General features: G+C 32.9%; 1 protein-coding gene across 1 annotated transcript; it reads left to right on the forward strand.

Annotated features, from left to right (window-relative positions):
• The first annotated feature begins 9,696 nt into the window (after positions 1-9,696).
• On the forward strand, positions 9,697-11,503 carry Ctu2 (Cytosolic thiouridylase subunit 2). Its single transcript, XM_011139147.3, has 3 exons — positions 9,697-9,862; positions 9,958-10,232; positions 10,304-11,503. The coding sequence occupies exons 1-3, from the start codon at positions 9,789-9,791 to the stop codon at positions 11,374-11,376; spliced, it is 1,422 nt and encodes a 473-aa protein (XP_011137449.1). The 5' UTR covers positions 9,697-9,788; the 3' UTR covers positions 11,377-11,503.
• The last annotated feature ends 2,165 nt before the right edge of the window (positions 11,504-13,668 follow it).

A 13,668-nucleotide genomic window follows, 5' to 3' on the forward strand; every position in this document is an offset into this window, starting at 1 on the left:
AAGGGCGCCATCTGCATCCATTTTGAGAGGGGAACTACGATGCTACATCCACTTTCAGGTTTCGGTGATAAAACCTGTATGTGGTGGCAGTCCGTGCTACATTCATTTTTAGGCGGTTTATGTCCGTGCTACAACCATAATAGCGTACTTGACAAGCATGGTCTCGCGCATTGTTATGCGTTTATAACATGAATTAACATGTTAACATGTGCAGAAAAAAAAAGAATTGACATTGTGTATGATTAATATCATGAAGATCATACGAAGTGTCCGGTAATTAGCTGCCAACTCGAAGTGTGAGGGTAGATTGGGTTAAGCCAAACATAAAAGTCCCATACCATTTTGCGAGATTCGCAATAATTATCGAGTTATTAATGACAGAAATCTGAGGAGTAAAAGCGCGCCGACATAGATGATTCGAAAAGCGTTGCAGCTGCTCGGGGCAGCGATCATGAATCTTTTCCTTAGTGTGAACTAATAAAAAGTGAAAGAGTTCTGTGAATCAATGAAAAATGAAAAATTTTATATGAATTTGTGAAAATCGAAACATTTCACACGACAATTGAGTCGTTCAACATGGCAGTTGCGCGTTCTGGATAATTCAATGAATACCAAATAATTCAATGAATACCAAAGAAATCAAAATGATCAAAATAATAATGTCCGTGTAGTCCGAAGGATATTACGTGACACGCAAAATCCGTTTGATATAATATCCAAAGAAAATGTTTCAAAATATGTATGTACAGGTAATAATTTGTTATAATAACAAGTAAAATAACCATATAACTCAGTGTTCTAATAAATAATGATAAATTTTACTTGTAAAAATTTATGTTATGGACACTTTTTGTAGGTAGGTTTTCTTGAATATTTTGAATAACATAACCTTTAAAAAGATATATTTTTTTTTAATATTGGACACTATTAACAAACGTGTTAAATTTTTATAACACGATATAATTTTTACTTTTAAAAGTTTATGTACATATGTTATAAAAACTTATGTTATGTACATAATATATATTTTAAAAAAGAAAATAATTTGAATTTGAGATTTCTAAAAATATTAAGTTAAGTATACAATAATCATATATATATGTTAGGTTTCTCAGTTGGCGCTACTGTTCTAATATATCACTTCTTTTGTACCGTAGAAAAATGTTGCAGAGTTTTATTATAGTTATAAGTTTCACTTGTAAAAACTTATGTACACATATATACAATAAAAAAAATAATTTGAGTTTGATACTTCTAAAAATAACACAGTACGTGTTGCGCTTGTACTTGGCGCCTCTTTTTTACCTTTTTGTTTAAAAAGGTAAGTTTTATATAATATTAAATATACGTACGTTTCACGTTTAACATGATTGACTTGGAGTACTCCGTGCCCACGGTGTTATTCATAGCGACGCATTCATACTTTCCCTGATCTGTTACATCGGATTCGATAATCTGCAAGGCGCCTGAAACATAAAATGTGATATTCTCGAACAGCGTTCCTCTCAGGATTTTCTTGTTCAAAGAAAGATCAATGATGCGATCGCAGATCTCGTGTATGTCATGTCAATAGAGACAGTTTGAATTCGGCGTAATATGATTCTTGGAACAGACGTAAATAAGTATTGTGAAGTTTGAAGCGAGTCTCTCACAGGCATGCTTTGAAAACACGAGTTGTTTTCATTTTCAGCTTACGGACGACGCAGGCATCAACACTGATCGGCAAGGTCAACGACTGGTGGGGGGTAACCGTGCCTTCCCGATTGTTTGGTTTCGTACCCTTATATATGACTCCGTGATTGCGGAAAGGACATTGCGCCTCGGGCCAACGAACGACGTGCATACCGCGACGCAGAATACGAGTGTCGGTAGTCGTATCGGTTAATACGCGTTTCTCTTTTGACCGAATCTTACTTGCGCGAGTGTTAGAGCTAGAGTCAGTGTCGTCGCCAGTGCTACGATGGAGTATCCGGGGGTGCTGCGACGGAGTAACCAGAAGGAGGACGTCGGATCGAGAAGTCAGGATGGAGAGAGGACTTGGAGCGCGCCGAGAGACGTGGACAGCGATACATCATATATGGTATTCGAGGTACCTTGAGTAATTATTACGCAAGATTTTTCTGATTTTGACGGACCTTACTCGAAGTAAGGACATACCCGAGTCGAAATTAGATCAGCATTCATAGTTTATCATCTGAAAAATGATAAAATAGCTTGAGATTTGATTATTCGTTAACCTAATTTCACGTAACATGAGTTCTACTTTTCTTTTCTCATAAAACATGAATGTCTATTCAAGCAAGGTTGCTGAGGCAAGCTAAGATTTATGAATACAAATTTGTAATTATGTTCTCAATGAAAAATTGCACATAATTTAGAAAACTATGAATAATGATCTTAGAATCTGATATAAATTTTACAAGTATTGATTTTTATTCGTCTAATAATGCTCAGATTACTGTTTTCGTTTAGAATCTGCTAGAATGTCCATTTCTCATTCTTGTTTATTTTTCTTATTTAACCGAATCAAAATTAAAATCTTTATTAGTGAAACAACATTATTAGACATAACCGTTGTCTTTGTCTTTGCAGCTTCAGCTCTTTTGAGAGCTACAATTCTCATCATTCTTATTAGAAAAAAGAAAAGAAAAAAAAGAGAAGAAAAAAGGAAAAAAGAACTTTAAGAATGATGAGAATAAAAAGTGTTTTTAATCTCCCATTTCCTCTAATTCTTATATGACTATTTAATCCTTATATATTTATCTCACGCGTAGTTCTAACAAGGCAGTTCTATTTACGTTTTTATCTTTGTTCTCTTGCGCTGTTAAGCGAATATATAATCAACATCAACAAAAATTGCTCATTTAAATTAAGAATATAAGGATTAAGTACATATACATTATCGAGATAAACGAGTATTAAATAACTGCGGAATACGTTGCTGACGTTGAAGACTCATCATGGGCTCATCATGGGCATGAGACTGCGAGACTAGCCAGATGTAACGTTCAGGTAGGACAAAGCTTTGTTCACTATTGCGCCTCTAAATATTCTGTATTGATTTTTCAAATTGGATGCAATTTGCAGGATCAATGTAGAATTAATATTTCGACTCGGGAAAGACTCGGGAATGAGAACGAATTGTCATTGCACTTTGGACAATCTTCTGACACTGATTTCTGGTATTGATCGATATTCGATTTAATCGAATATCGATCAATACCAGCGTTAATTTGATGAATAAATTAAATATTGATCGGTCTTCAATTTTCGGTACTGATTTATTCTCTCATTTCTTTATAAGACAAGAAAAATTGATACGAATCATTTGTTTATTCGAATTAATTTGTTGAGTAAATTAGAAGGATAAATACCTGAAAAAGGAGAACAAATTGTCATTGTACTTGGACAATTTTCTGACACTGATTTACGGCATTGATCGACATTCGATTTTCGGTACTGATTTACTCTTTCATTTCTCTATAAGAAAAAAAAATTCATACGCATCGTTCATTTATCCGCGTTGATTTGATGAATAAATTAAATATTGATCGGTCTTCAATTTTCGGTACTGACTGATTCTCTAATTTCTTTATAAGAGAATAAAAATTGATACGAATCGTTCTTTTATCCGACTTAATTTGTTGAGTAAATTAGTGGGGTAAGTACCTGCAAGATGAAAACAACTTGTCATTGCACTTGGACAATTTTCTTGACATTGATTTATGGTATTGATCAGTCTTCGGTTTTTGGTACTAATTTATTTTCTCATTTTTTTATGAGACAAAAAAAGTTGATACGAATCATTCGTTTATCTGAGTAAATTTGCTGAATAAGATTAGAGGAGTAAGTACCTGCAAGATGAAAACAACTTGTCATTGCACTTGGACAATTTTCTTGACATTGATTTATGGTATTGATCAGTCTTCGATTTTCGGTACTGATTTATTATCTCATTGTTTTATAAGACAAGAAAAATTGATATGAATCGTTCATTTATCCGAATTAATTTGTTGAATAAGATTAGAAGGGTAAGTACCTGAAAAATGAGAACAAATTGTCATTGCACTTGGACAATATTTTGACACTGATTTACAGTATTAATCGATATTTGATTTTCGGTACTGATTTACTCTTTCATTTGTCTATAAGAAAAAAAAATTCATACGAAACGTTCACTTACCCGCGTTATTTTGATGAATAAATTAAATATTGATCGGTTTTCAATTTTCGGTATTGATTTATTCTCTCATTTCTTTATAAGAAAAGAAAAATTTATACGGATCGTTCGTTTAACCGAGTTAATTTGTTGAGTCAATTAGAGTGGTAAGTACCTGAAAAATGAGAACAAATTGTCATTGCACTTGGACAATTTTCTGACACTGATTTATGGTATTAATCGATATTCGGTTTTCGGTACTGATTTATTTTCTCATTTTTTTAAAAGACAAAAAAAATTGATACGATTCATTCGTTTATCCAAGTTAATTTGTTGAATAAGATTAGAGGGGTAAGTACCTGAAAAATGAAAACAAATTGTCATTGCACTTGGACAATTTTCTGAGACTAATTTACGGTACTTATCGATATTCGATTTTCGGTACTGATTTACTCTTTCATTTCTCTATAAGAAAAAAAAATTCATACGGATCGTTCATTTATCCGCGTTAATTTGATGAATAAGTTAAACATTCATCAGTCCTCACTTTTCGGTACTGACTGATTCTCTAATTTCTTTATAAGAGAATAAAAATTGATACGAATCGTTCTTTTATCCGACTTAATTTGTTGAGTTAATTAGTGGGGTAAGTACCTGCAAGATAAAAGTAACTTGTCATTGCACTTGGACAATTTTCTTGGCATTGATTTATGATAATGATCAGTCTTCGGTTTTCGGTACTAATTTATTTCCTCATTTTTTTATGAGACAAAAAAAATGGATACGAATCTTTCGTTTATCCAAGTTAATTTGTTGAATAAGACTAAAGGGGTAAGTACCTAAAAAATAAGAACAAATTGTCATTGCACGTGGGCAATTTTTTGACACTGATTTATGGTATTAATCGACATTCGACTTTCGGTACTGATTTACTCTTCCATTTCTCTATAAGAGAAAAATTGATACGAATCGTTCGTTTATCTGAGTTAATTTGTTGAACAAGTTTAGAGGGGTATGTACCTGAAAAATAAGAACAAATTGTCATTGCACGTGGGCAATTTTCTAACACTGATTTATGGTATTAATCGATATTCGGTTTTCGGTACTGATTTATTTTCTCATTTTTTAAAAGACAAGAAAATTCATACGAATCGTTCATTTCTTCGCGTTAATTTGATGAAAAAATTAGGTATTGATCAGTCTTCGGTTTTCGGTACTGATTTATTCTGTCATTTCTTTATAAGAAAAGAAATATTGATACGGATCATTCGTTTAACTGAGTTAATTTGTTGAGTAAATTAGAGGGGTAAATACCTGAAAAATGAGAACAAATTGTCATTGCACTTGGACAATTTTCTGACACTGATTTATGGTATTAATCGATATTCGGTCGACTTTTCGGTACTGATTTATTTTCTCATTTTTTAAAAGACAAGAAAATTGATACGAATCGTTCGTTTATCCAAGTTAATTTGTTGAATAAGATTAGAGGGGTAAGTACCTGAGAAATGAGAACAAATTGTCATTGCACTTGGACAATTTTCTAACACTGATTTATGGTATTAATTGATATTCGGTTTTCGGTACTGATTTATTTTCTCATTTTTTAAAAGACAAGAAAATTCATACGAATCGTTTCTTCGCGTTAATTTGATGAATAAATTAAATATTGATCGGTCTTCAATTTTCGGTACTGACTGATTCTCTAATTTCTTTATAAGAGAATAAAAATTGATACGGATCTTTCTTTTATCCGACTTAATTTGTTGAGTAAATTAGTGGGGTAAGTACCTGTAAGATGAAAACAACTTGTCATTGCACTTGGACAATTTTCTAACGCTGATTTATAGTATTGATCAATATCCGGTTTTCGATACTGATTTAGTCTTTGATTTCTCTATAAAAGAAAAAAAGTTTGATACAAATTGTTCATTTATCCGCGTTAATTTGATGAAAAAATTAGATATTGAACGGTCTTCGATTTTCGGTATTGATTTATTTTTTCACTGTTTTATAAGACAAAAAAATTGATACGAATCGTTCGTTTATCCGAGTTAATTTGTTGAATAAGATTAGAGGAGTATGTACCTGAAAAATAAGAACAAATTGTCATTGCACGTGTGCAATTTTTTGTCACTCATTTATGGTATTAAACGATATTCGGTTTTCGGTACTGATTTACTCTTTCATTTCTCTATAAGAAAACAGAAAATTAATACGAATCGTTCATTAATCTGCGTTAATTTGATGAATAAATTAAATATTGATCGGTCTTCAATTTTCGGTACTGATTTATTCTCTCATTTCTTTATAAGAGAATAAAATTTGATACAAATCGTTCTTTTATCCGACTTAATTTGTTGAGTATATTAGTGGGGTAAGTACCTGCAAGATGAAAACTACTTGTCATTGCACTTAGACAATTTTCTAACACTGATCTATAGTATTGATCAATATCCGGTTTCCGATACTGATTTAGTCTTTGATTTCTTTATAAAAGAAAAAAAGTTTGATACAAATTGTTCATTTATCCACGTTAATTTGATGAAAAAATTAGATATTGAACGGTCTTCGATTTTCGGTACTGATTTATTTCTTCATTGTTTTATAAGGCAAAAAAATTGATACGAATCGTTCATTTATCCGAATTAATTTGTTGAATAAAATTGGAGGGGTAAGTACCTGAAAAATAAGAACAAATTGTCATTGCACGCGTGCAATTTTTTGACACTGATTTATGGTATTAATCGATATTCGATTTTCGGTACTGATTTAATCTTTCATTTCTCTATAAGAAAACAGAAAATTAATACGAATCGTTCATTAATCTGCGTTAATTTGATGAATAAATTAAATATTGATCGGTCTTCAATTTTCGGTACTGATTTATTCTCTCATTTCTTTATAAGAGAATAAAATTTGATACAAATCGTTCTTTTATCCGACTTAATTTGTTGAGTAAATTAGTGGGGTAAGTACCTGCAAGATGAAAAAAACTTGTCATTGCACTTAGACAATTTTCTAACACTGATCTATAGTATTGATCAATATCCGGTTTCCGATACTGATTTAGTCTTTGATTTCTTTATAAAAGAAAAAAAGTTTGATACAAATTGTTCATTTATCCGCGTTAATTTGATGAAAAAATTAGATATTGAACGGTCTTCGATTTTCGTATTTTTTTTTCATTTTTTATAAGAAAAATTGATACGAATCGTTCGTTTATCGAATTAATTTGTTGAATAAATTAGAGGTAATACTGAAAAATAAAAAATTGTATTGCACCGTGCATTTTTTGACACTGATTTATGGTATTAATCGATATTCGATTTTCGGTACTGATTTAATCTTTCATTTCTCTATAAGAAAACAGAAAATTAATACATATCGTTCATTAATCCGCGTTAATTTGATGAAAAAATTAGATATTGATCGGTCTTCAATTTTCGGTACTGACTGATTCTTTAATTTCTTTATAAGAGAATAAAAATTGATACAAATTGTTTTTTTATCCGACTTAGTTTGTTGAGTAAATTAGTGGGGTAAGTACCTGCAAGATGAAAACTACTTGTCATTGCACTTAGACAATTTTCTAACGCTGATTTATAGTATTGATCAATATCCGGTTTTCGATATTGATTTAGTCTTTGATTTCTCTATAAAAGAAAAAAGATTGATACAAACTGTTCATACCCACTTTAATTTGATGAAAGAATTAGATATTGAACGGTCTTCGATTTTCGGTACTGATTTATTTTCTCATTGTTTTATAAGACAAAAAAATTGATACGAATCGTTCGTTTATCTGAGTTAATTTGTTGAATAAGATTAGAGGGGTATGTATCTGAAAAATAAGAACAAATTGTCATTGCACGTGTGCAATTTTTTGTCACTGATTTATGGTATTAATCGATATTCGATTTTCGGTACTGATTTACTCTTTCATTTCTTTATAAGAAAACAGAAAATTAATACGAATCGTTCATTAATCCGCGTTAATTTTTTTTTTATTATATATAAGTGGTCCATGAGACGATTAAATATTCGAATACACGTTACCGTATCAAAGTCTCCTCTATAATAAACGATTTGACACATCTGAAGACGCATGATGTATCGTTGCCCTCATCCCATTCCCTTCGTCCTGCTTCCCTGTATAAAATGTCGAATTGAAACGTATTAAAAAGTATTGACATTTTGAATATGTCTGAATTCTGAATCTTTTTGATCCGAAGAAAAGGATTGAAAAGTATTAGTTCCCATTAAATCTTACTGCGCTAAATGCGAGACGGTCTCTTTCGGCCGGGTGCCTCACCAGGGAAATTTCTCTGATACGCGAAATCCCGTAAGGCCATCAGTCTTTGTAGTATATCTCGTCGTTGCATAAGGTTTATATTACCTGTACATACATATTTGAAACATTTTCTTTGGATATTATATCAAACGGATTTTGCGTGTCACGTAATATCCTTCAGACTACACGGACATTATTATTTTGATCATTTTGATTTCTTTGATATTTATTGAATTATTTGGTATTCATTGAATTATCCAGAACGCGCAACTGCCATGTTGAACGACTCAATTGTCGTGTGAAATGTTTCGATTTTCACAAATTCATATAAAATTTTTCATTTTTCATTGATTCACAGAACTCTTTCATTTTTTATTAGTTCACACTAGGGAAAAGATTCATGATCGCTGCCCCGAGCAGCTGCAACGCTTTTCGAATCATCTATGTCGGCGCGCTTTTACTTCTCAGATTTCTGTCATTAATAACTCGATAATTATTGCGAATCTCGCAAAATGGTATGGGACTTTTATGTTTGGCTTAACCCAATCTACCCTCACACTTCGAGTTGGCAGTTAATTACCGGACACTTCGTATGATCTTTATGATACTAATCATACACAATGTCAATTCTTTTTTTTTCTGCACATGTTAACATGTTAATTCATGTTATAAACGCGTAACAATGCGCGAGACCGTGCTTGTCAAGTACGCTATTATGGTTGTAGCACGGACATAAACCGCCTAAAAATGGGTGTAGCACGGACTGCCACCACATACAGGTTTTACCACCGAAACCTGAAAGTGGATGTAGCATCGTAGTTCCCCTCTCAAAATGGATGCAGATAGCACCCTTTCTCAGTGCGGAAAGTCGGTGTCGTCGAAAACACCATGTTTGCTGCTCTCACGTTCCTTTCTGCTGCTAGTACGGAAAATACATAGTTTATGTCACCTATACTATAGATCTTCAGTGCTGGCAGTGAATATCGAAACGCAGTCGTAGAAGCCTGTGGTGCGTTCCGTTTCACGCATATGCGCACATTTATCTATAGTTTATGTCACGTATACTATAAAAAATGCGCGCATATGCGTGAAACGGAACGCACCCCTGAATTTTCTGGGAAAAAGGTGTTTTCCTATTGGATGTCATATGTATATCGTATATGGATATCGGACGTTGTATGAATCCACCCTAATTCTCATGAGACAGACTATCTTCAAAAATATTTTGTCGATGATGCAACTATGTATTTTTCATTATTAGGTTAGAGTGGTTGTACTAGCTATAATAGATAATTTACAAGAAAATTTGATCCGAATAAATTGTGACAAAAAAAGATGTGTTCTTTGAATGATTATAAATGTAACAATAATGAGGATGAAATACTGGAGAGTACAAAAGACTCTTTGTCGTAAGCATAACCATGACTAATAAATTATAGAAAGACCTTTTCCATAATTTGTTTCAATATGTAATATATTTACACTCTCTTATCATGTTTGACAGAGATACAAAAATATGCAGAAAGTGCAAGATAAAGGATGTTGACATTCTGTTGAGTGGTCAGAGTGGTTATTGCAATATGTGTTTTCTGACTGTCACCAACCATAAGTTTAGAGCTGCGCTTGGTAAATCTAAAATTATCCGTCATGGTGATTCAGTATTAGTCGATCACTCAGGTGAATTGAATTCCACGATACTTTTGCATATGATTAAAGCTGGTATGAGTGAGTCTACCCATAAAAAGTTTATGTTCAAAACAACAGTTTTATACATAGATGGTAAGTCTTATGTAATTCAGCAATCTTTTTATATTTAATTTTATATTTATGAAATTATTTTATCTTAATAGATGCTACATCAAATAAAACAACAAATGAAGATAGAAATAGCCTACGACGTAAAGTTGCTGAGCAAGTAAAGAATTTTGGATTTGACTGCTATGTTGTATCATTGAGTCAAGTTTTGAACACGGAGGATTTATTAGACATAAGACAGATTGATGGTGAATTGATAAACAGTGACAATGAACAGTTATGTAAGATATTATCCAATTTGTCAAACAATACCTCAAGGATAGATTTACTTGACAAATTACATCGAAAGTTGCTCTTGTCTGTTGCTCGGAAACTCAATTGCAACAAGGTGTTTGTAGCAGATTCTACTATGGATGTTGCTACAAAAGTACTTGGAGACATTTGTTTAGGACGAGGTGCACAACTTTCTACACTTGCAGCATTTTGCGACGCTCGATGCACAGACATCAAGATACTCAAACCATTGAGAGATTTTACGCAGCAAGAATTAGTGTATTATTCAGAATATTACATGTTGAATCCTGTTAAATCGAAAAAAATGGATATAACAATACAGCCAGCAATTTCCATACAGGCTTTGACATATAATTTCACAATGGCCCTAGAATCGCAGTTTTCTGGTACAATATCTACCATAATGCGTACAGCTGAGAAACTAAGTGCAAGGAATAACCAGAACAATCAAGATATGGAAGATAATTGTGTTCTATGTGATGCAGGCTTAAATTCTGTGTCTTCTGATAATGTCACTGCTATGAAGGCGATTGAAGTTTCTAGATTAGTATCTTCTGATGCCAAGGATATAAGGATTTTTATTAGAACTGAAGAAAAAGAATCGTTCAACGATAAGAAATCAGTTCGGACGAATCTGTGTTTGCCCACTAACGCAGAGTGTTGCAATAATAGTGGCAGTCGGTGTGATTATGTGGGTAATAAAATAGGACAATTGACTGTGGAGGATGTACAGAGATGTTTATGTTACAGTTGTAAATTGATATTTAGGAATTCAGACTTTTTAAGCAGTTTGCCAGCATCATTATTATCTTCTATGCAGAAAAGATTGGCTTTAAAGAAAATGAGAAACGATATCAGCGATTTTTTATTATAACAATATAAATAGTATTACAGTACATAAACAGTATAACAGTATATAATAGTAGTAACAGAATAAACAGTAGAAACTAAGAGAAATATTACATTTCAATTTAATATTATTTAATTAGATAAAATTACAGAACTAATATCACTATTCTTTTTCTAAAGTAATTATTGAAAAAATTTGATGTAATAGAAAGTTAATAATTTACAAAGTTACTTTACTGAATTAAACATATTGTCAGTACTTGATTTTTTTATACTGTCAATATATTTTGCGCATAATTAAATATGTGAGTATTTAAAATAATGTTCTTTCTCACTGTTATGAAAACAAAATAATAAGCTATATTTTTATTTATTTATTTATTTATACATATTACTAAAATTGCAGAGTTTTGAAAAATACGGATATGACGTAGCTCTTTTGATATTTCCTAAAATTCACGAAAAATCTAGGCAACTTAATCCCAAAAGAGAGAACACGTTCGATTGAAGACGTTCCGGTTATTTATGCCAAGTGTTACTTAAGAATCAGAGGTCAAGTCCGTTCGGGGACTTTTCCTGAAATGTCTCGTGTCTTATTACATGTTTGTACGAAACATGCGAATGTAGTTCTTAGCCTATCGATCGCAATACACAATAGGTACCGACTGAGGATGACGACTGGGAACTGAATATATATAGACTATGCTTGCGAAATTCAGCGGAGAGCGGCAGGGAGGAAGGAACGGCGGAGGATCAGGGGAATGGTTTGGAATTAATCAGTATCGGTCTTCAGCAAATAACCGTAACGAGGATCCCTCGGTCAACTCGTCGGGCTCTCTAAGAATTCGAGGAAAGACTACATACCGAAGCGGACAATGGCCGTTCGATAATGAAGCTGCGGATTTCCCGATAATGTTCGGAAAATATCAGTAATTTATTTGGCAGATAGTTATTTTTCGTCTTTTGTTTTTTTTCTCTGTTGTATTGCACAGATTGTATTTTCACACGAGATTTATTGATCGTTTGACTCGTTGTAGCAAACAAACAGAAATGAAAATTTTCTGAAAGTTAAAAATGAAACTGACTTCTTGATGATCGAAATTCATATTACGATATATTGAATTTTTCTATTCAGAAAAACTATTGATTTAATTTGATTTTGTTATCGTCAAATCGTTCACTATCTTATTTTGCGCCTGACGTTTTGATTGCAACAATTTCTTCATTTGGGATCAGAATATGGTGAAATTTTTTTATACATTGTTAGCTAATTTTCTCGAATTTTATTTCGAAAAAAGGATCACTATATTATTAGGATATTTAATGCAATAAAATTGATTGCAGTGGAAATATTAGTGTATATTTCACTGATGGCATCTATTCCACATCACTTATTAACCATTCAGCTAATTGACACGAAGTAAATGAATAGAGATGATTATTTGTGGATTGTTTATCCAACCTGTTACATTATTGAATATAATGATATATAGAATGGCGTATTCAATAAAATTATATTTCATATTACTCTCAATTGCGTATTTCGCACAAAGTTATTAAATCTGCAAATATTAAATCTGCTTTCTCCCTTCATCGTGAATTTTACGTATATCCATGTCAAATAATTATTAAATTGTTATTAATTTATCAATTACAGTATATATTCGTCGCACGATGATTTGGATGATCTTTGTATGATGTATACATTATTACATTAATCGACATCAATCATTTAAAGCTACAACAAATGGCGAGTTACCCGTGACCGCTCATTACCTGTGATTTCTGACCGAAGTCTATTCTCGTCCTCCCCCGAGAGACGAGTCGCCGAGCGTATCGATAGGGTTTTTCCGCGCAACGCTCGTGAACAGTCTGATCCTTCGTAATCTGCGCGATAAGAAAAATTAGGAGAGTCCCTTGGCGTCTTGCGGTGGTTTTTCCTTGCGGATAAAAGCAGCTCAGAGTAAATTGCACCGGTTATTCGTGCAGAAACCCGCATCGATCCTGAACTCCAGGATACTCTGTCCATGAACGGCAGGCTGTCGTTTAACCGTCAAACGTGTCGCGTTTATCGCAGCGGCCGCCCATGCTTAGATTGATAAGCGCGGCCTCTAATTAGCGTTTGGCGCGCAACATACCTACGCTCGGCCGTATATCAATTATCTTTAGCCGCTTTTGAGGGGAAACTCGGTCGACTTGCTAGGTCGATGATTTATGTTCGCGCCGTTTAACCAAGTTTTTGTGCCGCGGCTAAAGTTTTAAAGATGATTTATACGCACCCTCTGGACTTCGCTTCAATGCGAAGGCTTCAAGGCTC

The sequence above is a fragment of the Harpegnathos saltator genome, unplaced genomic scaffold, assembly GCF_003227715.2.
Source record: "Harpegnathos saltator strain DR-91 unplaced genomic scaffold, Hsal_v8.6 scaffold485, whole genome shotgun sequence".
In the NCBI taxonomy this organism is placed as follows: Eukaryota; Metazoa; Arthropoda; class Insecta; order Hymenoptera; family Formicidae; genus Harpegnathos; species Harpegnathos saltator.

What these genes read in the sequence shown, in the direction of transcription:
- Ctu2 (XM_011139147.3), top strand. Translation starts at nt 9,789, where the DNA reads ATGTGTTCTTTGAATGATTATAAATGTAACAATAATGAGGATGAAATA. An exon ending in AGTACAAAAGACTCTTTGTC is followed by an intron (nt 9,863 to 9,957) that starts GTAAGCATAACC and finishes CATGTTTGACAG; the next exon opens with AGATACAAAAATATGCAGAA. An exon ending in AACAGTTTTATACATAGATG is followed by an intron (nt 10,233 to 10,303) that starts GTAAGTCTTATG and finishes TTATCTTAATAG; the next exon opens with ATGCTACATCAAATAAAACA.